The sequence below is a fragment of the Herpailurus yagouaroundi genome, unplaced genomic scaffold (genome assembly GCF_014898765.1).
Source record: "Herpailurus yagouaroundi ecotype Mexico unplaced genomic scaffold, PumYag 139, whole genome shotgun sequence".
In the NCBI taxonomy this organism is placed as follows: domain Eukaryota; kingdom Metazoa; phylum Chordata; class Mammalia; order Carnivora; family Felidae; genus Herpailurus; species Herpailurus yagouaroundi.
Genome location: NW_024412394.1, coordinates 59,407,907 through 59,432,957, shown reverse-complemented (window position 1 = coordinate 59,432,957; position 25,051 = coordinate 59,407,907). Strand labels below are relative to the sequence as shown.

At 36.0% G+C, this 25,051-nt stretch overlaps 1 protein-coding gene across 3 annotated transcripts in view; it reads left to right on the top strand.

The window, feature by feature from the left end:
* The window catches only part of ASCC3 (activating signal cointegrator 1 complex subunit 3), a 369,269-nt gene that overhangs the window by 274,278 nt on the left and 69,940 nt on the right, over positions 1-25,051 (top strand). For all 3 annotated transcript variants that reach the window (XM_040474260.1, XM_040474261.1, XM_040474259.1), the window contains exons 35-36: positions 6,395-6,506; positions 6,703-6,837. In XM_040474260.1, coding sequence (XP_040330194.1) covers positions 6,395-6,506; positions 6,703-6,837 — 247 coding nt within the window. The remainder of the gene's footprint in view (positions 1-6,394; positions 6,507-6,702; positions 6,838-25,051) is intronic.

Genomic DNA, 25,051 nt, shown 5'->3' with positions numbered 1-25,051 from the left:
TTTATATTTATATTTATATTTATATTTATATTTATATTTATATTTATATTTATATTTATATTTATATTTCTTCCCCCAAAAGGAATATGCCTACTCACACTCATCAATATTTATTTATAAAAATATACTGTGTACTAGACCACAAAGAACAACTCAGTATATTTCAAAACAGATCATAAGGCTACATTCCCAGTGCATAATATAATAATATTAGAAAGAAACAAGAAAAAGGATGGCAAAAACAGTCTACCTGCTTGGGATTTAATTACTCTTATTCTAGTGAAAGGTGAAAAGTTTGCTTAAAGTTATAGACTAGAGGTATATAAAAATAAAAGTATTATATAACAAAGTCAATGAATTTTAGTCAAAGCACAATACCAAGGAATATTCGTATCTTTAGAGTATCTACAATATAGCATGAATGCTTGAAAACAAACTAAGCATTCATCTCTGTGGGGGGGGAGGGCATAAAAGCTCCCCACGTGGGCTTTCAAATGTGGTGCCTCCCAATCACATGGGGGCCACCAAATGTGGGTCAACTTGATTGGGTAGGAGCCGGAAACCCGGGTGGTGAAATAATTCCCCCAAGTCAGAACAACGGAGATAGAAGTTTATTGAGCACACCATTAAGGAAAGAGTGGGCAGGACAGCAAGGGAGAGACTGCCATGAGGCAATGGTAGGGGGCTGCAGTTAAAGGGAGAAGGTGAGGAGGTATGAAAATGTATGGAATTTTCCTTTTTTGGTATCTGTGTCCTGCTGTAAGTAACCCATTGGTCAGCTATAGCTTAAGATAATCTGAGGTGAGTTGCCTAATGGGCCTGTTTATATTCAGCCAGGAGGCTGAGGCCAATGTGGGCCCTTCTACCTTACTCGGGTTCCCATTGTTCAAATTGGTTACCTAAAAGCAGCCTCTACAATCTCTAGGAACTAGATGAACATTAATAAAACACAAATATGAGAAAGGAATTTATAAAAGTAAAAATCAAAATTAATAGTGACAAACACAAGTATACACTATTATTATTTATTATCTACTGTATTTGAGACGTTGTTTTGAGAGCCTGACTCATTTAGTCATGATCCCCATTTTATAGATGAAGAAGCTGAAGCACAGGTAGATTGAGCAACTTGTCCCTAAGTACACAGCTCCTGAGTGGCAGAGGCAGCGCTGGAATTCAGGCACTCTGGCTCCAGGGGCTACAATGTCCGTTACCAGGCTCGTTACCAGGTCCAGAACCCAAATATCCATACCCCTTCTCCACTTCTCTTCCCAGTGTTACGCTGGAAAATGTGTTCTTTATAGAAACCATACTACACAAATTTTGGATGTATAACTCTTTTGTTCATTTGATACCAAAAAAAAAAAAATTGTCCATTTTAATATCTATACCTTTACATCTGGATAAAAATGGAAACATGTGCCTAAATCAATTTTAATGACATGTATTTTATTTAGTCTGCTACAGTGAGGTTCTACAATTTTCTTTGTGATTGGTCCTTGATTGTATCTTTTTATTATTGTCTGTGTTAAACTCCCCTTTTCTGTGATCTGGAAGCAAAGAAAGGCACAAGAGTTCTGGAAATTGGTAAATTTTTCGTACTTATTTTTAGATGTTAAAGGTTGTTGTTTTTTTTTAAGTTTATTATTTTGAGAGAGACAGAGACAGTGCAAGAGGGGAAAGGCACGGAGAGAGAGAGAGAGAGAGAGAGAGAGAGAGAGAGAGAGAGAAGGAGAGAGAATCCCAAGCAGGCTCCCTCCTGCCAGCGCAGAGCCTGACATGGGGCTCATACTCACGAAACTGAGATCATGACCTGAGCTGAAACCAGGAGTCAGACACTCAACCAACTGAGCCACCCAAGTGCCCCAATCTGTTAAAAGTTTTAAGAAGGCTAAAATCATTGTCTCAAATGAAGCGCTTATATTATATGTAGTTTTAATATATCTTAATATATTAACTGTCATAAATTGAGATTTTACTTTTGGTTTAGTGGGAGAGGACTGCATATATATATATATATATACACACACATATATTTATTTAAAATAGACAAGACAAAGAGTGCTTTCAAAATACAGTCATACATAGATAATAAATACGACCCAATTCCCCAACCCGCTTCATTTAATCATACAACTATAAAGAACCCCCACCACACCACCACCAAAAGTGGAACTTATGTTGACAAAGATTCTGCCACTGTTCCTGGATTGTTCTCTGTATGTTTATAGTGTGTGTGTGTGTGTGTGTGTGTGTGTGTGTGTGTGTGATATGCATATGTATGCAAACACATGCACATGCATATGAAGATACATTTACATGTATAAATATATATGTAGACACAATTACATTAGTTACTTCAAATGTACATAAACACATGTACTGGTGCATCATGAAATATAATATATTCCAAATTGAGTTCTGGATTCAATTTGTATGTTCAATTTCACTCTCTGTTTTCCCCTGAGGAAGCTTTTAAATATTTCTGGGGCAAAAAATGTTGTGGTAGTTTCAGCTGTCCCTGCAACCACTTTCATTATTTGTGTCATTATTACTGCTGCATAATCTGAACATAAAAAAACATGGTGCCGTAACAAATGACTTCCCAGTACTGACAGTTATAGCAGCAGCATTTCAATACTGATGAAAAATTTCCCAGCAAGATCTCTGGCCAGGTTTACAATAACTAAACAGGAAATGGCTGCCACTATTCACATTAAATCCAGACTGTTTGGTGTAACTTTATCTATGTTTTAGATTACAATAAAATCTCTTTCATTCTCAACTAGCAAAATTCTATCCTTCCTGAGGTTGGAAAAACAGAACTTGAGGTTTCATGTGTGGTATTCCTGTTTGTCCTTTGACAAGAGCTCTTAAAGCTAATTTTTTTAAGTTGTTTTACTTTGGGATTGTTTAAATTTAATGAACTTTGTAAATTTTTATGAGAGGGAGAGGTTTGTTATGACTTTTTCCCAATGGACTGCTAATAGAAGTTAGCTTGTCTAGCCCATGTGCTAGATGCTGTCAGTATCCAACTGCCTTTGACTTTCACACCTCCCAGGGGACTAGTAATTGTTGTGTTCAAACAGCCTGTAATTGTGATCCCGCTGGCTTTCTCAGTACGCTTCTGGCTATTAGAATCATTAAACAACTCAGCACCTGTTAACAGCATTGTAAATATTCAACCCTGCTTGTGTGCAGGTTGAGTCCAATACAGAGAAATCTTACAGAGCTCAGCCTCATAAATTAGAGCTTCTGACAAGTCAATTATTGTGAAACTGGGTTTCTCTGTGAAATAAATGAAATAGCATGCTGACAAAAAGGTAGGCTGTCTGTTTATGGCAGAGAGAAGATAATGACTTCATGATCCAATGCAGAGAGCATGAAACTACATTGTATCCTTTATCTATAATTAAACAGTTGTGTAATATTTCTGTTTTAGTAACCAGTAAATTATAAATTTTGTACTGTGGAGAGTGCAACATGAAAACAGACCTTTAACTTAGCTGTTGCTTGCTTTTCAAGTTAGTAAAGAGATTATTGAAATTAATGATATATAATGTTTTAAACTAAATACTTATAATTATTTAGGCTAGAAATTACCCAGTGACTAAAAAGTTCATGCTATAGAAGCAAAGGCCCTATAATGCTAATGAAGATCATGTAAATATAAACTCCATTCTTTATTCCCAGGAAAGTGTCAGAATATATTATCTCCTAAAATTTTATGTGACCTAAACAATAATTTCATTTACATTTTGTTCATTTTACAGTGTCTTGTTAAATTATATATCTAATTGAGATGTAGCAAATCTTACTTTTATAAGGATTTTTAAGTGGTTTAAGTAACCTTAGATCAATTGTTAGCAAAGAATAATAGTTTAATTAGTAAAGTTATATCACAACAAAAATAGGCATTTTAGTATTTGTGTTGGGTGTTTAGAAGACAACTTTTAATTTTTTTTTAAATATTTATTTTTGAGAAAGAGAACACAAGCAGGGGAAGGGCAGAAAGAGAGGGAGACACATAGTCCGAAGCAGGCTCCAGGCTTTGAGCTGTCAGCACAGAGCCCACTGCGGGGCTCAAACCCACGAACCGTGAGATGGTGACCTGGGCCAAAGTTGGACTTTTAACCGACTGAGCCACCCGGGCACCCCAGAAGACAACTTTTTAATGATTGAGAATTTCCTACTCTTGAGTGTAGTATTTTAACCAGCACTTTCTATTTTTTAAATAGTTATCACTTTCTAAAAATAAATTTTAAAAAGTTATCATTTACATATGCCAGAATATCTGAAAAAAAAATTTAGGATTTTTTTTTAAATTCCAGATTATCCTCAGAAATCATAAGGATAAAAGTGTTGATATTGAGTAAATTAAATGTCAATTCAATTACTTAAGTTGAAGTTTTGCATTTCTTGGGCAAGTCAATATGAGATGTTGGTGAGCACATTAGAAAAGAACAACCATATTAAGACAAAATATCAATGGAAGTTTTTAAAGTTATTCTAAAAATTGTGTTAATTTTTATCAAATAAGATTGTTAATAATATGATCATCAAATAATTTGTTGTAGTCTTAGAGACATGATTTTAGGTTTTTTTTTTTTCTTTTTTGCAACTTATTTTAAATGTTTAAGAAATGTTTACCCTGACTGTTCTTTATCTGGATAGAAGCTTCAAATCAGTCTTAAAAATTTCCCAGTAGACTTAGAAAAACATTAGAAAGGATATTAGCCCATCAAAATATACCCTGTAGCTAAATAAAACAGTGACCAAAATAAATACTGTTAAAAAGAATTTATAATTTTTGAAGGAAAGTCTTTTTCAAAGATGATTTTAAATATTATTTGTAAACATACTAAATTTGTTAAAGCATAAAAATGGTAAAGTTGTCATTAGTTAATATTTGTAGGGGAATATGAGACTTTACGTTTTCAAATGGCCTAGGAAATTTTTAGACAAAAATGGTATTTTAACTTTTGTTTTTCATGGTAATACTGTTTTCATAAAGCCTTCCTTCTGTAATTTTAATTGCATAAAAACTCATGTAGACAGCATGATCTTGCTGTCTCTCTCAAAATGAGTAACTGAACATTAAAAAAAAACTTTGTACATTTTGTTTAAATTAACAATAGTTTCAATACTTATCTGTTCATTGATAAATATTGCTTTATTTTGGTCTATGACATCAACTTTTCCAGGAAAGGCAGTAATTTCTCTGCAGACTAAGATTGAAAGTAACTATTTCTCATTTGTGAAAATTAAAATCTTCAGCAATTAATTATGATTTACAGAGTTTCCTAAATAGTCTATTATTAATCCTTACTTAGTGGAGACTCTCATATTGGTGTACCTAGCTTTTTGTTTAATCTTCTCTTTCTGCTGAAAGTATATCCTGCCATCATTTAAGTCCTGCTTTGTGTATTTTTAAATGAATTTTTGCTGTATACTGACCTCAAATCTTTCCCTTTGAAGAAAGAAAAAAAAAAATCACCATATTGATCACTTGTGGTTTCCGTCAGGCCTCTCCCATTTGAGATTCTTAACACTTTCTTTCCAGACTATGACTATCCCCTTTCTAGTCCTGTGCAGGTGTACAACCCTTGTTCTGGGCTTCAGTCTGTACAGATGAAAGTCTGTTCTGAGGCCGCTTTACACGCCTGTTACTTGATTTGGATGGAGAGAGGAGATATAATTCTCTATGCTGACTGGGGTGCAGGATTCACCCACCAAGAATTAGAGATCTGCTATGATGTAGGGGCATTCTGTCACCCTTTGGATCTGTTCCCAGGCACAGATTCCTAGTAATCTTAGGGATTTGCCAAGAACCTTTGGAATTAGAAGGAAGAGCATTCAGATGAATTGCATGTCCTTAGACTTTTTACTTAGAAAATATACAGAGCTGAACCTGTGTGGCTTTTGTCTATAGAAGCTTAGTTCAAATGCTTTCTTGTTAGCTTGATGATGTCTTTCCCCATATTTAGGGTGACATGTAGTCATTAGGCATTTGAAGAACAATCAATGACTAAATTTCCTAAAAGAATTCATCTGCTACTCAAATCAATAGTGCTTTGAGTTTTATAAAGTTACTGAGGATGGGTTTTTATATATAAAAGGGGGTTATATATTTATATATGATTTGCTTCTGTTTCTAGAAAGTTAGTGTCTGTTTAATGTGATGCTGAATTTTATCTGCTTATCTTCCATAGTTATTACCATTGTTCATCGGAGTCAACCAATCTTAGTGTGGGAATTTTGCCCTGTAAGATGAAACTGGCTGTTGCAGTTCTTTTACTTCCTTGATTTGCTGTGCATGTAATTGTTCTTTGAAATTCTGAAAAGAAGAGAATGAGGGAAAATTGAAGTGATAATGACCTTGCTTGTTTTCTAGCTACTACAATTTGAGTGATGTGAGCCATGATTCTGTGAATAAATTTCTGTCCAGTCTGGTTGAGAAGTCTCTGGTTGAATTGGAACTTTCCTACTGTATTGAAATTGGAGAGGTATGACTGAGTCATATACATTCTAAATGAAAAGATTGCCCAGCTTTTTAACAGTAGGGCTTTTGCTTCTCATGGTAACTAAACATTTTAACAAAATTGTTGCAACGGCAACCTGCAGTAAGAACTATTAGTTTTATGAATGTATGTGTTTCTATTGTACTTTTTATTTGTCATTTTATCTTTCTTTTTGAAATAGGATAATCGGAGCATTGAACCTCTGACATATGGCCGCATTGCCTCTTACTACTACTTGAAGCACCAAACAGTTAAAATGTTCAAAGAGCGTTTGAAACCTGAATGTGGTACTGAAGAACTGCTTTCAATTCTGAGTGTAAGTTTCATGACATTATTACATTGCTTTTTAATACAAAGAGATTGTATCGTATATTATTTCATACATTCTCTTTTAATTTGGGTCTTAAATGGTTGCCATCCAGGGCCTCTAGAAATTTGGTAGAAATCATTTATGAAGTCTTTTCTTCTACCAGACAAGATCGCTACAGAGCAACATATTTGGACCAAGTTTCCCATGTAATTTATTTTCCAAACTTGGATACTTCTGAAAATGGAATGAGTCACTGTTAATATGTAAGTCAGGATAATAGGTATATGCTAGGCTAGCAGTCAGGTGATCACCCTGTCCTTCAATATAATAACTTCTTTGAATTATAATTGAAAGCTTTTCTTATTGCTTATTGAGTCATTCTTCTTGAATTCATGATATTTCTGAGGTTTCTTTACATAAAAACACATGATTAAGTTCTCTTAGAATTAATGTCAGAAAAGCTGTTCAACTCCTTCCCCTTTCTCCTTGCAAAAAAAAATACAACTAGATTTATCACATGGTAAAAAAACAAAAACTATACTGTGCTTATTTTTGCTTTTTGGCCAAGAAGCTGAAAACTAAATTTAATATTGAACTTAGTTACTATTAGGAGTATTTTCTCCATCTTCCTTTTGGCATACTATATATGCATTTTTTGTCTTTGTTGAATTTAAATATAATAATTTCCCACAAAACTTTGTTAGCACATTAGTCAAGATATATGTTACAAAATTGGGGCGCCTGGGTGGCTCAGTCAGTTAAGCATCCTTCTTTAGTTCAGGTCATGATCTTGCAGTTCATGGGTTTGAGCCCCATGTCAGGCTCTGTGCTGTCAGCTCAGAGCCTGGAGTCTGCTTCTGATTCTGTGTCTCCCTCTCTCTTTGCCCCTCCCTCCCTCCCCCCCTCCTTCAGAAATAAATAAACATTAAAAAAAAAGATATATGCTACAAAGAATACCTTATGTCATCTTACCCCTCCAGTACATTGGTGTTGTTTTAAAGAGTTAAGAACCATTCGACTGTATAATGTCTCTAAGGTCCTTCTCTTATACATTCACTGATTCTGAGATAGTTCACTTATTAGCTTTTTTCTTCCTATTGCTTGTCATTCTCAATAGGCTTCAATATCCCATTCACAGTTTCCAATTTTTCAGTGTTTTTCCTTTGAGAAACTAGTGTGTGGATTTTTTGTGCAGCATAAGGCCACATACATTGAGTGAGTCAGGAAATAATTTGTTACTAAATGGATGGATCCTGTATTCATCAGTTTTCTGTTGTTTGCTCTATAGAAAAGAGTAGAGAATTAAAGTATACAAGGCAGCTATCAAAAAAAAAAAAAAAGTTTAGGAACACCTAGGTGGCTCAGTCAGTTGAGCATCTGACTCTTGATCTTGGAGCAAGTCACAATCTCACAGTTCATGAGTTCACACCCTTCTTTGGGCTCTGCACTGACAGCATGGAACCTGTGTAAGATTCTCTCTCCCTCCTTCTCTCTGCCCCTCCTCTGCTCCCTCCTTCCCTCTTCTCTAAATAAATAAATAAATAAACAAACTTTAAAAAGTTTATAAAATCAAAAATTCATTTCTGAAGGAAAAATTAAAAAAAATAAGAATTGTTTTTAGATTCCTAGAGAATGAGGTTTTTATTATTTCCCAATTGGAGACTCATAAAAATGGGATTTATCTGGGTGGAAGACAGTAAAATAATGGTTAATTAATTTGGGCAAGCATCTTAAACTAGTATCTGTTAGATTTAAGAATATAATTTTCCTTTCATATTTACCTACTTGGTGTACTTACCTAATCTAATATTTTAAAAGTACATGTCGGGCGCCTGGGTGGCACAGTTGGTTAAGCGCCCGACTTCAGCCAGGTCACGATCTCACGGTCCGTGAGTTCGAGCCCCGCGTCAGGCTCTGGGCTGATGGCTCAGAGCCTGGAGCCTGTTTCCGATTCTGTGTCTCCCTCTCTCTCTGTGCCCCTCCCCTGTTCATGCTCTGTCTCTCTCTGTCCCAAAAATAAAAATAAATAAACGTTGAAAAAAAAAAAAAGTACATGTCTACTTTGGGAACACATGTAATAACAGCTAACACCTTTGAGCACTTTTCATGTGCCAAGCACCACTGTAGGAACTTTACATTGATAAACACATTTAATCCTGACAATAATCACTAATTTGAGATTGATAATATCCCATTGGTTGCACAGCAAGTGAATAGTTTGCAGTCTAGCAACCAAGTGTGGGTTCTTAACCACTGTCCTATGCTGCTTCTCATGTCACACACACACACACACACACACACACACACACACACACACACACACACACTGATGTGGAAGATACTGAGGTGGGGAGTGCATGTTAACTCTGGATGCACATTTTGCATAGTAACCCTTTATCAGATATATCATTTGCAAATATCTTCTCCCACTCCATAGGCTGCCTTTTAGTTCTGTTGATTGTTTCTTTTGATTTGCAGAAGCTTTTTATCTTGATGAAATCCCAATAGTTCATTTTGCTTTTGTTTCCCTGGTCTCTGGAGACATGTCTAGTAAAAAGTTGCCGCAGCTGAGGTCAAAGAGGTTGCTGCCTATATTCTCCTCTAGAATTTTGCTTGTTTTCTGTCACACTTTAGGTCTTTCAGTCATTCTGAATTTGTTTTTGTGTATGGTGTAAGAAAGTGGTCCAGTTTCATTCTTCTGCATGTTGCTGTCCAGTTTTCCCAACACCGTTTTTTGAAGAGACTTTTTCCCATTGGATATTGTTTCCTAATTTGTTGAAGATTAGTTGACCGTAGAGTTGTGGGTCCATTTCTGGGTTTTCTATTCTGTTTCATCGATCTATGTGTCTGTTTTTTGTGTTATCATCATGCTGTCTTGGTGACCACAACTTTGTAATATAGCTCAAGGTCCAGAATTGTGATGCTTCTAGCTTTGCTTTGCCTTTCCAAGATTGCTTTGGCCATTCAGGGTCTTGTGGTTCCATACATACTTTAGGATTGTTTGTTCTAGCTCTGTGAAAGATGCTGGTGGCATTCTGATAGGGACTGCATTAAATATGTAGATTGCTTTTGGTAGTATAGACATTATAACAATATTTGTTCTAATCCATGAAGAAAAAGACTGGGGGCACCTGGGTGGCTCAGTCATTGAAGCCTCCAACTCTTGATTTCAGTTCAGGTCACAATCTCATGGTCCAGAGATCAAGCCCTGCAGCAAACTCAGCCTGGATCGTGCTTGGGATTCTCTGTCTCTGCCCCTCTCTCAGTTGTTCCCTCTCGCTCTCTCTCAAAATAAATTAATTAATTAAAGAAAAAAATATTGGATGCACATTGTTTATAAAGGTTTGTGAAAACCATATGCCTGTTATACTGTGTATCCCCCTCTACCCCACTAAAAGAGACCCCAAAATATACCTAGTAAGAAAAGAATTAAACTGTTATCCTCTCCAGTCTTCTCTGAAATGGCATTGATCAGAATAAGGTCTGTCCACACCATTTCAGCAGCTTCTTTCTTTCCACTATTATACTGCCTAAAATCTGTTACCCTGATCTCCTGGTTTATTTTCATTAAAATAAAATCAACTCTTGTGATAACTAAACAAAACAAATCATCTGCAAATATATGTAAGACAAACTCAACAGTATATTAATATACATATTGTTTGGTATACCCCTTAATAATTGCCACAGCAACAGTAATGTAATCTCTTCATCCTGTGGTGTTTAGTCTAGCAAACTCAGCCTGTGCTAGAAAGCATCTAAATTTGTAGTATCTCAGTGAGACTGCTTTTTGAATAAGGACACTGAGGAATTAGAACTATAGGACTCACATTGACAAGATCTGCAGGTACCACTGTTTTGTTAATTTCTTGTCTAGGTATTCCGCTCCATTCACTGGAGAGCATTCGTGTAACTAACAAAGAAACATTAAATAGTAAAGCAAGATTGTATTTGAAGTAATTACAGTGTAGTTTCTAGAATTTGTTCTTTCACTGAAAAGTGGGTTTTTGGGTTTTTTTTTGTTGTTGTTGTTGCCACACTAAAGATTCCTAAATGACTCACATAGCCTCATTATCTTTACTCTCACCTCCCCAAATGCATATTAATCTCCTTGTGGTTTTGAAACAAGGAGAAAAAAGCAGCCAGACAGGAGCTATAGAGAACAGGATGATAAACACAACAGGGCAAAGAAAAGCAATATGAGTGTTGTTAGTGTTTCAAAGGCCTATTTTCATTATTGTTGTTTTTGTTATTAAAATACTTAATAATTTACATTATATTTTTGAAAAAAGCAGTATTAGATATTCACTACCAGCATCTCCTTTTACAAAGATAGCCGTTGATGTTTCTAAAGTCATCTTTAAACTTTTAAAAATTAATTTATTAATTATTGTTAAAAAGAATTTTAGTAGTCCAGTGATCATAACTGAAAAGCTTCTATTCTCTTGTGTATTACTTTGAACTTACTCTAATACTTCATCAATTTGTCAGTGAATGAAGTTTTCTCATTATATCGTAGGTTACATAACGTATTGATTTTTGTTTTGTTTCCTTTGGTATTAATGGTAGTGTAGAAATTGTGTTCATTAAGATTTTCCTTGAGGTTTTCTAAATATGTTGCAATGTGATTGGTTATTCTTGGCACAGACAAAAAAAAAAAAAAACACTAAAAGGTAACCAACCATAGAAGGAAAAAAGAATGTTGAGACACTGATTCATTTTCACCAGGCATTTAAAGATACATAAATCTATTATTTCTCCTCACTTAACATCAAACATAGTTTCAAATGATGATCTCCTGATCTTATGTATTCATGACGGATAACTGATAACTGTTTTAGTCCTTTTTTCCTTTAGAGAAGATATGTATTTAGAATCTCACAGTTAGCCATAGTTGTTTTTCCTTAAGTGAATTGCAATTCCTACTCTTTATCTAGTCATTGTTTATATCACTATCAACTTTTTTGAATTTCTTTTTAAGTATAGATAAATTTTGTTGCCTTAATAATATTTACCAGAAAGTGTATTTTCTTTCAAAAGTAAAAGAGAAAGCATTTAATCAGGTCATTTCATGACCTGCTGCCTCGTAGAGTGTTTTCGGCACTACAGACTTCCCTCTTGCAGTGTTCATAGGAGAAGATTGTCAGGTTTGGTAAAGAACAAAACAAAACTGGAAACCAATTTGACAATAAATTTCATATTAAAACAAAACAAAACAAACCCATAAAGTTCATTTATACCCTGTCGTCTAAATTCTATTTTGTTGTTGTTGTTGTTGTTGTTCTTTTCTTCTATCCATATAATGGTTGGGGTCAGACCTGTATTTTTCAGAATGGTATTATATTGACAGTTTCACCCTTTTGACCAAAGAATGGAGGAAACAGGAAATTTCTGAGTTTAAAGATGAAAACTGAACTCTTTCAGATATTAAAGAGCCAAGCTAAATGAAATTGTCTTAACAAATATCTTAAGCATAAAATGAAGTATGCATAATTTGTTTATTTTATCCGTAACATCTTACTCTCTCATTGGTCCATATTAAATTCTCTCAGTCATATTTCTATCCACAGATCATATATTGATTCTTTAAAAAATTTTTATTTTGTACCTAGAATGTGTGAGGCTCTTTATAAGGGCAGGAGATAGAACATTACTGACAAACGTGTGTGTGTGTGTGTGTGTGTGTGTGTGTGTGTGAGAGAGAGAGAGAGAGAGAGAGAATATTAACACATAAACTATGGACCATGGTAATAAACTATGAAAGATACTTGGGTGTTGCTACTCACTGAGGTCATCAGGTCAGTGTGATGCTCTAAGAATGAGCAAAATGTTGCTCATCGTCCAAGAGTCTCTAAAAACAGAACAGGATAGAGTATATTCCTTCATGTTAATCATTCCTATGCTGTATATTTGCTATATATATTTTTCCTGGTCCCACATCACAAAAACATCATGGAGCAAGTTTGGGCCCAAGTGAGTACTCAAATGATGGAAGATATGTGATTAGGACATTTCAGTTTAGAAAGGCAAAGGCTTTGAATCCGTGTAACTGAAATTACAATCGTGAACTGTATGAACAGAAGCCCTCTTTAGATCAATAATAACACAGTAACTTTTTCAATTAGAAGTTCTGTCTTGGCCCACTAGATACTTGGAATATATTTTTTCCTCAGAATATAATGAGGAGTTTTGTTTTTTTTTTTAAACATGGCAGTGTGCTAAACTTTCAGATACTAATTCCTATTGGTTATTACTTCATTATATATAAGCCCTTGTTTCAGTCAACACTGAAGAGGCAAGTACACTTCCACTAATGTTGTTTTGTTGTTGTTGTTGTTTTTCTTAGTAACACCTCTTTTGAGACTTCTGTTTCCACTTCCTTGTCTTCCTAAGCAATTAAAATGTTTCTAAGCTTACATTTTTAGGTGTCATTATCTTTAAATGATAAATATTCTAGGTGTAAGGCCAAAGATTGTACTGAGACTATTTCTTTTCACTAGTCTTATTCTATAATAGTAAACCATTTATTTAAATTTTGTCTTTCCAATACACCCATTAAAAAACAGTATTGCCTTTTATTGAGCACCTACTACATGCCAGGCATTTTATATACATTATTTGTAGTCATCAAACAGTGCTTTGTGGTAAATGTTAACTTACAGATAATGAAATTGAAATTTAATGAGGTTAAGTTTTTCCAGGTTCTATAGAAAGTAGCTCTTTAGAACTCTTTCCCTATACCTTACTTCCTCTCCTAGACATAGTTTATCCTCATCCAGTGTTTTTAATTTCAAGTATAAAAAATTTTTGAAGCATTCAATTTTGAAGCATTAAATTATAAGGGTATATACTTTTACAGTCAATTAAGAAGCAGAGTTACTTTTAAAATTATGTGTGGCCTTTTAACTTAGAATTATAGGTGTTAAATGCAGATGCTAATTACTGTGACAAAATAATTATTTCAGTATCCCTTATTGAAAACACATATTTTAAGTTTTAAACGATATGATGCTGTTTGGAAAGTTTAGATATTTTGTAAACACTCTTGCCAAGTTTTTTTTAACACCATGAATTAATAAGCTTCATAATTAAGGCAGCTGCTTCACACTTCTATTGTTAACCAGTGACATTACATCTGTCTTGCTCCATTGATGCCCTCCTCCTACTTATTGAAGCATTTAGCAGTTTTGGCAACAGGGATTACATGGCATGGAGTAAGTAGTCTAATTAGATATAAGTGAAAATCCAGAGGGAAAAGGACATTTAAAAAGTAATTTAAAGAATCTCTTAATGATGTTGGCACCGAAAGCCCAAGTCTAGAGTAGAAACACAAGGTCATGATTTGATATGTTCAGTGGACTTTCAGGAGGTAGCCTATTTTAAAACCATAATAGAAATGAAAAGATTTCAAAGTTAGGGAAAATTTATTTGAACAGATTTACGAATATGCTTGCCATAGTATTAATAGCTTTGAAAGAAAGCAGAATATGCCCCAAATGTATTCTGTGTCTAGAATTTTCAATAAATTTTTTTTAAAGATACCCTCAGTTGTTATGGTTCTTGTGACTACAGAGAAACATGAGATTATATATCAAATATCCAATCTGAAAAGTTGTGGAATTCTTTTTTTTCCACAGAGCCTTGGATATTAACTAAAAGTGTGGATTTCATGTATTAATATAAAATAGAACCATTCCAAATTTAGAAAAGTACCAGAGCAATAAGATTTTTATATATCAATAAATTTCCAGGTTTGGCAGGTCTCTGTACTGCTGTCTTTAAAAGCACACAGATTCTTTGCCTATATATAGAATATTTTTAGTAATATAGCATTTTTAATGTTTGAATTTTGTCCTGTTTGGGTACAACTACAAATCTTTTAGTAGAAAATTGCAGATATATCTTTCTCAAACATGTAATTGGAAGAATAAGAAATATTTTTTTAAAGAAGAGAGAAATTTAAGACAAAATAAATGAAAAGGCCAAGCCAGATATGAATAGCATTAGTAGGGGACCCAGCATGTAAAATTAAAGAGTTCATTAAAGGAAGAATGAAAGGAAGGAGAGGTTAACTGAGTAACAGTGAACACCACCAACCTCGTGGCCTTCCATTTCCAAATAACCTCCTGACAATTGCAGAATCCCATCTGCTTCTCTTTATCTTCCTGGTGGGGAAACCTAATGGGATATCTTCCAGGGTTTGTGAGGAGAGCTTCCCTAACCCTCAGGCTGGGGAGCTGCCTGGCATCTTTTAGAGAGGCACAGATGGCAAATGTCTTGAAAAAAGTTATCTTTCTACTCTTGTTCTCTTTCCCTTGAGACTTTCCCTCTTCTCCATTATTTCTCAGTTTCTTCCTAGCTTTCCGTATGTATAAGCTGTCCTCAGCACAGAGAAAAGTGAAACATTTTCCTGGGAAAAGACCTCAGTCTCAAATATATCTCCTGTGCTTGAATAGGTTACCTTAAAGATTTTTAAGCTGACTATGTTCTGATGAGTGTAAAATGAATTTATGATATTACCTGAAATTTGTCCTGTTTTAAATTTTTTTTTTTTTTTTAATTTTTGGCTTCCTAAAATGTCCTACAGAATGACAGCTGGCAAGTATTAGGAATCTAATCATTGATGATTAAGTAGAGTTTTTAATTAAGAAATTATTTTTAGGGGCACCCAGGTAGCTCAGTCAGTTAAGCATCTGACTTCGGCTCAGGTCATGATCTCACAGTTCATGGATTCAAGCCCCGCATCAGGCTCTGTGCTGATAGCTCAGAGCCTGGAGCCTGCTTCAGATTCTGTGTCTCCCTCTCTCTCTGCCTCTCCCCCACTTGTGTTCTGACACTCTCACTCTCTCTCTCTCTCAAATGAACATTCAAAAAATTTTAATAAGAAATTATTTTAGATATCAAAATATGAATAGCTTTAATATTTCTTTCAATATCACCTAGTTTAACTTTCTCATTTTTTGAAGAACAAAGACCCAGTCTTGCACAAGATGAATATAATCAGTATTGAAAAACAATATAAAAACCCAATTCCTAATAGGAAAAGGGTTAAGTTGATATTAGAATTCATATCTCCCACCCACCTTTTAAATGCCTTTTTTACCCTTTTGCTATTTTATACTTTTCTTTTTCCCCTGCTTGCATCTCATTTTCCCCTTTTATTTAAACTTACAGAGTACAAATGTACTTACATGAACAGATACACATTAACTTTCTCAGCCTAAGCTATCTATAAAAATATTTTGACTTGTCAACATTTGTCAAGATTTGCTAAGTACTGTATCCAGTATTCAGTGTACTTTGGGGAATACCAAAGAAATAGAAGACAGACCATGGGGCGCCTGGGTGGCGCAGTCGGTTAAGCGTCCGACTTCAGCCAGGTCACGATCTTGCGGTCCGTGAGTTCGAGCCCCGCGTCGGGCTCTGGGCTGATGGCTCAGAGCCTGGAGCCTGTTTCCGATTCTGTGTCTCCCTCTCTCTCTGCCCCTCCCCCGTTCATGCTCTGTCTCTCTCTGTCCCAAAAATAAATAAACATTGAAAAAAAAAGAAATAGAAGACAGACCCCTATCTTTTAAGAAGACTTGTTCTAGAGCCCGTAGAGCCTAATGAAAAGAAAAGGATAGGCTTGTGCTGAATTCATGTCTCTTTGTCTGTTGCTGCTTAATATGGCTTTGCCTGTGCATGAGAAGTATTTAGTCCTACTTATGACATTCAGGGTAGCAGAACTGCTGACATTGTTCTCCCCAAAAGTCAGAGTTACTAGCCTGCTCTATGTTTGGAAGGTATGTAAGTCATGCGGTATATATAAGTATTTGCAAAGGGAATCTACATTTAGACATTTTTAAATTACAAGTATATTCTTGGATGGTGTCATATAAATTAAGTTATATTTATAAAACTCCAGGGTAGTTTGCTTTTCAGGGAACCCTACCATGAGTCATTTGGCAAAGGAAATCATCATTAATTTTGTTTTGAAAATATTTTGTTTATCATTGGTAAACAAAAACTGCTTAACTTAATATCAGACATCATAACTGTTTAGAATTGTCAATACACATACTATCACATTAAGGAAATTAAAAAAAAAAAAAAAAAACACTGAAAAGTATGAGCTTCCTGGAATAAAATCTCTTCCCTAAATTCTAACCATTTGTCACTTCATTCTATGAGTACACAGAACATTGTTTAAACTTTAAAAATAAGTGGAAAATAAGTGGAAACTTTAACATTGGATAAAATATTTTGAAATATAGTTTTCACATGCCAGAAATTAGTTTCTGCTTAAAATGTTTCTAATTTTATCCCAATAAAGTTTTAGTACTCTAAAATTTTTGTTAGGGTCCTTGTCCTAGCAGGTGAAACAGCTCAGAAATCAATACTAGCTCCTTCCTCAATTAATAACAGTGATCAGAAGTATTCATGGTTCCTGTCCTAAATATCTTCCCAGTACCAATAATGCCAAAACATTGTTTCAGCTAAAAATATATTATACTGCCTTTTATTCTCACAGAGCTGCCAAGTAGGTAAGTAAGTGTGATTATTTCCAATGCTTAAAGCCAACTCAATGCATTTCAGCATCACTTCTGTATAACAGGACAAAAGAAAAACTAAACATCCTAATTTCTTTTCCAGCCCCCAGTTGGTATAATCAGAGTCTACAATATTACATTATTTTAGAAACAGGGAATTTTAAAAGGAAAAAAAATAATCATAAACTTATTCCTTGGACCTTTTAGATAAACATGCCAAGCTTTTTCATTATGTAATAATGTAAAAAACAACAACAACAATAGAATCACTATGTGATTAAAAATACATATTTTTAAAAAGCTGTAACACAATTTGGGATAAAGCTTTTATAAATTCTCTATTGTAAAGTGGATTAAAGTATACCTTTCTGGGGGCGCCTGGGTGGCGCAGTCGGTTAAGCGTCCGACTTCAGCCAGGTCACGATCTCGCGGTCCGTGAGTTCGAGCCCCGCGTCGGGCTCTGGGCTGATGGCTCGGAGCCTCGAGCCTGTTTCCGATTCTGTGTCTCCCTCTCTCTCTGCCCCTCCCCCGTTCATGCTCTGTCTCTCTCTGTCCCAAAATAAATAAAAAACGTTGGAAAAAAAATTTTTTTCTTTCTTTCTTTCTTTCTTTCTTTCTTTCTTTCATTTATTTGTTTATTTATATTTAAATTCAAGTTAGTTAATGTAAAGTACAATCTTGGCTTCAGGAGTAGAACCCAGTGATTCATCTCCTACCTATGACGCTGAGTGTTCATTCTGAAAAGTGCCCTCCTTAAGGCCCATTGCCCATTTAACCCATCTCCCCACTCCCACACCCCTCTCCAGCAACCCCTCAGTTTGTTCTCTGTATTTAAGAGTCTCTTATGGTTTGCCTCCCTCTCTATTTTTACCTTATATATGTTTAAAAACAAGTCATTTTATGTAGCCATCTCCTTGGTTTATCGAATCTTGTTTTACAAATAATACTACGTTTAGGGGGCTTTTAATGAAAACAATACAATTACCCTTCCTTAATTTGTTGTTATTACTGGCTATATTTCTTCATACTTAATAAAAAAAATTTTTGACGTTTACTTATTATTGAAAGACAGAGAGAGTCAGAGCATGAGCAAGGGAGGGGCAGAGGGAGAGGGAGACACAGAATCCAAAGCAAGCCTCAGGCTCCGAGCTGTCAGCACAGAGCTCGATGTGGGGCTCCAACTCACAAACCGCGAGATCATGACCTGAGCCGAAGTCAGACGCTTAACCAACTGAGCCACCCAGGTGCCCCTCTTTATACTTAATAAATAACATTGTTTACCCACTTTATTGGTTGTTATCAGGCCACCACCAGCCCTCATATATTAGCCATTATTTAGTCTATATGGAGATTTATATCTCCTGATTATTTTCTCACAAGACAGTTTCTGATCCATTAATCCTTCTAAGTAATTCTTTGTATAGTCCTTCTGTTTAAAAGGAAACAGCCAATAGTCCAAGTACAGAATGATTCATAACTGTGACTTTTTAATAACACCACTATAGGCACCTCATGGAATTATTGGAAGATTAAATTAGTTAATATAGGTAAAGCACAGAACAGTCCTTTGCTTATTCACAGTACTCAGTAAACATAAGCTATTATTGTATTTAGTAATAATATTTGTTATGTACAGACTATGCTCCAGGCATGGAGAACATAGCAGTAGACTAGGCTGATGAAGTTCCAGTACTCATAGACCTTATAATCGTAGTGGTAAACATGCTTCTTGGTAAACAAGTAAATAAACATGTAATATAGCAAAGTGGATCTAAATGAGGTTTTTTAAAACTAAGGCAAGTGTCTAGAGGTAACTAGAGAAGGCTGCTCTAGATAGGACAGTTAAGGGAAGCTTTCCTGAGGAGATATCTGAACAGAGAACTGAGTGACATGAAGGACCAACTCATGAGAAAGCCTTGGGGAAGAAATTCTAAGCAGAAGGAATAGCATATGCACAGGTCATGAAGCAGGACTCATTTGCCACATTCAGAGAACATCAGGGAAGCCAGTGGGGATGAAGTGGAGCAAGCTTTGGGGAAGCATGGCACCCAAGGGCTAGGTCATGTGTGGTCTTGCAGAGCTTGGATTTTGTCGTAATGTTCAGAGAAGCCATTGAGGGCTTTTGATCAAAAGAGTGATATGATATTTTTTGCTCTGAAACCTCTCTGGCCACTTAGGAGAGAAATGATTTTTACAGAAAGTCAAGAAGAGAAAAAATGGCTTGGATAGAATGGTGAGAGTTGAAATGATGAATAGTGGTTAGACTCAGGATGTTTTGAAAATAGAACCAACAGAAATTGATGGATTAATTATAAGTAAACAGAGGAAATAAAGATCATGCTAGGTTTTTGGCCTGAACAACTCGGTGAAGAGAATACCATTTACTGAGGTGAAGAAGACTGAGTAAAAAGTGGTGTCTGTGTTTATTTGGCGGGGGCGGGGAGGGGGGGTTGCTGGTAACTGGCATATGGATGGTATTCAGAATTTCAGCCATGGGGTTGGTTGAATCTGGGTGGGATGAGTATTAAAAAGTCTGTGGGCTAGAGAGTATAATGCTAAGCGAAAGAAGTCAAACAGAGAAGGACAAATACCATATGATCTCACTCATGTGAAATTTAAAAAACAAAACAAATGAACAATGGAGGGGGAGACAAACCAAGAAACAGACTCTTAACTATTGAGAACAAACTAATGGTTACTAGAGGGAGGCGGGTGGGGGATGGGTGACATAAGGGATGAAGATTAAGGTGTGCATCTGTGATGAGTACCGGGGGATGTATGGAAGTGTTGAGTCACTGTATGGTACACCTGAAGCTAATCTAACACTGTGTGTCAACTATACTAGAATTCAAGTTTTTTTTTTTTTTTAAAAGGAGAAGAGGTCTGAGGATTGAACTGTGGGAACTTGGCATGTTGAGGTTGAGGAGAAAGAGGAGAAGGTGGGTCAGCAAAGACAACTGAGAACACGGGATGACAAGTGGAAAGAAAGGCTTGAGGAGAGTGCACTGTCCTGGAAGCCAAGGGGGAGAAAGGATCTCAAGAAGAGATGGTGTTTAACTGAGTTAAAGATGGTTGATACGGAGGGGCGCCTGGGTGACTCAGTTGAGCGTCCGACTACAGCTCAGGTCATGATCTCATGGTTTGTGGGTTCCAGCCCCACATCGGGCTCTGTGCTGACAGATCAGAGCCTGGAGCCTGCTTCAGATTCTGTGTCTCCTTCTCGCCCTTCCCCCATTCACATTCTCTCTCTCTCTCTCTCTCTCTCTCTCTCTCTCTCTCTCTCTCAAAAATAAATAAACATTTAAAAAAATGTTTAAAAAAAGATTGTTGATACAGAGTGGACAAGAGACTGTTCCCTGAACTTGATAAGATAAAGATCCTAGATGCACTATATGCTAACTAACTTAGGTGTAAATTAAAAAGTAAATAAATAAGTAAATAATCCTAGATGTCTTTAATGAGTAATTTCAACGGAATGATAGGAGGCAAACACCTTATTTTATTTCAAAGGACTCAAGAGAGAACTGAGTTTTAAGAAAGTAGGGACAGCAAATACAGCTCATTCTTACTTGGTGCTGGTGGAGGGGAGGAATATAAAATCAATTTCTTTTTTTCTTCTCTTTAATTTATTTTAGAGAGAGCGTGTGAGTGGGGTAGAGGGAGAGAAAGAAAGTGAATCTCAAGCAGGCGTGGAGCCCAACACAGGGCTTCATCCCTCTACCCTGGGATCATGACCTGAGCTGAAATCAAGAGTCAGATGTTCAACTGACTGAGCCACCCAGGCACCCCCCTCCTTTTTAAAATTTAAGATCTAGCATATTTGTATGCGGATAAAAATGATCCTAGAGCGAGGTAAAAAATGATGTTATCGGAAAGAGCTCAATCCTTAAAACAAAAGGGAAATAAGAATCAATGGAATAAGTGGAAAAATTGGACTTAGGTAGTAGAGCAAATTAATCCATTGTAATGGGAGAAAAGACGGAGTATTGGAGTATAGATGTAAGGAAGTTGGTGGGTAGTAAGATAATGAGGAAATTACCCTTGTGTTTGCTTTAGTTTTTTATAAACTAAAAAGCTGAGGCCATCCGTTGAAACTGAGGAAGTGGGGAAAGACCTGTAAATGTGGGCAGAGGCCATTAAGAGACTAAGGGGCCAAAGTGTGGTGGAGTGAATATGGTGTTTGCATTTAGGAAACCTGGGTTCAAATCTCAGCATGGCCATTTTAACCTCTTTGTGTTAAATGACAGGTCATTTAATCTCTTAATCTCAGTTTCCTTACTCATTAAAAAATGTTCAATCACACTTGCCCTACTTATCATTACAGGATTAGTGTGAAGGTCTAATAAGGTAAAAGATACATGTCCAAACATATCTGACCTTGATCTACGTAGAATGTTTTGTTTGGTGCTATGTTTTACTTTATGTTTCTTATTTGTGTTTTGCTTTTGTTTTGTATTTACAACTGTCATACTATAGATACCTTTACATGTTTTAAGGGTTCAGAATACTTGGTCTCTATCAGAAGGGCTGGCCTTATGGGATTCACTAGGAAACTTTTTATTTCATTATTAGTATTTGGAGCAATAAAGAAGAGTACAGTCTTATTTCTCTTAATGATCTTACGTACAACTTTGCCCTTACCCTACTATGTAGTTAGTGAATTTTAGCTTTGCTTTTTTAAAAGAACATATGGTAACTCCATTTGCAAGACCTTTGTTTTCTTGATGACAGCGTCATTTTCTGAGTTTTCTCTTGCCCCTACTCCCCTACCTCCCTTGTTCCTTATTCCTTTCTCTCCAGGTTAGTATTTTACTAGAGGCCATGGCTGTGGGTTTTAGTGTACCACAGGGGAGTGACAAAGTCTGTAAAAGTAATGATTCCCCACTGCCACATCATCCTACCTCCAAATAAAAAAGCACTACGATTCTTTAATGAGACATTACCCTGGCTTCCAGACCAATGTCCGTGCTGCTAAGAGTGCTCATCTATTTATAGTTGTTAAAAAAAAATCACTTAGTAATTAAAAGAATTCATAAAGTAATTATGACTTGTAATAGTGATTATGGCCGGGTGATTACTCCTTCACTAAGATGCTTTGCAAATGGATTAGCACTTCTTTGAATTAGGAACTTGGGCTTGAAATCTATGAGGAAGCTATATTAATAAGAAAAATGTTCTTTCTTTTGGGACTAAGCAGAAAGCTGTAAAACAGCCAGGAAGCCACTGGGATCCTGGCTGAGAGGAAAAATCAGGCGAATCAAATTGGTCATGTTATTAAGCATATATTCATCTGGAACAATTCTCTTCATTCATTTGCAGTTAAAGCTCTGGTCAATTTAATCTAGTTCATTAGTGATGCCAACTCTAAAATGGGCAGTGATATTTAATAGTTTCTCTTCTTGAATAAGGCAAATATTATATTATTTAATCTGATATTTGAGGAAGGAGAACCATATTTAAAGTCTAGGTATTTCCAAAATATAGGTTTTCAAAACTAACACTTTTGATATACAAATAGACAAAGCACTACCTCATATCATTTTCTGGTGAGGAAATAAATGTCCATTCTTTCTATTACTCTGAACTTTTTAAATCTCCCTTCCTTTACTCTTCCTGTACAGTTGTTCTTTGCCTCCTTTACTCATTATACTTTCTCTTGTCCTTTATTTTCTCTTATTGGAAGCTTGTTCTATATCTACTACTATCCTACAGATATTCTTAAACACACATCTTCAACAGTTCCAGCAAGTATTTATTTAGCACCTACCATATTAGATACAAGAAGGCAGTAGTTAAGATATGATCCCTGCCTTTAGGAAGGGAACTGCCTTATATCTAAGAAATAATTATATTTTGATATTACCTACTTTGAAAGCATAAGGTGGGTGTGCATGAGTGGCTCAGTTGGTTAAGCATCTGACTCCGGCTCAGGTCTTGATCTCAGAGTTCATGAGTTCGAGCCCCACACTGGGCTCCACAGTGACCGTGCGGAGCCTGCTTGGGATTCTCTCTCCCTCTCTCTCTGCCTCTCCCCAACATTCACTCACTCTCTTCTCTCTCAAAATAAATAAAAAGAAAGAAAGTGTAAGTTGTACTAGCATGTCTAGAGTACGATGGAAGTCTAGTTATTTAGAACATGAGCTTTGGAGTCACACAGACATGACTTCACCATTGTCTAAATATATGATCTTGGGTTAATCACTTAATCTGTCCAAGCTTCATGCTTCTCTGTAAAATAAAGGAGAAGATTAAATAAAATAACGTGTGTAAAGCCTCAGTACATTGCCTACCATATGGTATTTGAATTCTTTGAATCAGGAACTTTAGTCACTCACCTCTGTTACTAGTTTTCATTAATATTTTAATGTTGATAACAAGCACTAGTAGTTGATATATTATAATTTATATAAAGTCATATCTACGTATGACAGATGCCATCAACCTCTTCTATTCAAAAAAATTTTACAAGGTAAATTCAGATTCATTCCTATGCCATGCAAGATTGCGGAGTCTGGCCGCAGTGTAGGTCGGAGTGAGAATAGCCTCCAGTCTTCAACTGCTCTTCTCCTTTTGCTTCTCTTTGAAGCCCATGCTATTCCATGTGCCAATAATGCTTCCTTCCCCACCGCAGCCAGGACAATTTTCACACATTGGCCAACACCCATCTTGCTTATTTGTGTGAAGCTCTAACCAAATAAAAAGAAAACAGCATGGCACAAAAACAGACACATAGACCAATGGAATAGAATAGAAACCCCAGAACTAGACCCACAAACGTATGGCCAACTCATCTTTGACAAAGCAGGAAAGAACATCCAATGGAAAAAAGACAGTCTCTTTAACAAATGGTGCTGGGAGAACTGGACAGCAACATGCAGAAGGTTGAAACTAGACCACTTTCTCACACCATTCACAAAAATAAACTCAAAATGGATCAAGGACCTGAATGTGAGACAGGAAACCATCAAAACCCTAGAGGAGAAAGCAGGAAAAGACCTCTCTGACCTCAGCCGTAGCAATCTCTTACTCGACACATCCCCAAAGGCAAGGGAATTAAAAGCAAAAGTGAATTACTGGGACCTTATGAAGATAAAAAGCTTCTGCACAGCAAAGGAAACAACCAACAAAACTAAAAGGCAACCAACGGAATGGGAAAAGATATTTGCAAATGACATATGGGACAAAGGGCTAGTATCCAAAATCTATAAAGAGCTCACCAAACTCCACACCCGAAAAGCAAATAACCCAGTGAAGAAATGGGCAGAAAACATGAATAGACACTTCTCTAAAGAAGACATCCGGATGGCCAACAGGCACATGAAAAGATGTTCAGCGTCGCTCCTTATCAGGGAAATACAAATCAAAACCACACTCAGATATCACCTCACGCCAGTCAGAGTGGCCAAAATGAACAAATCAGGAGACTATAGATGCTGGCGAGGATGTGGAGAAACGGGAACCCTCTTGCACTGTTGGTGGGAATGCAAATTGGTGCAGCCACTCTGGAAAGCAGTGTGGAGGTTCCTTAGAAAATTAAAAATAGACCTACCCTATGACCCAGCAATAGCACTGCTAGGAATTTATCCAAGGGACACAGGAGTACTGATGCATAGGGGCACTTGTACCCCAATGTTCATAGCAGCACTCTCAACAATAGCCAAATTATGGAAAGAGCCTAAATGTCCATCAAC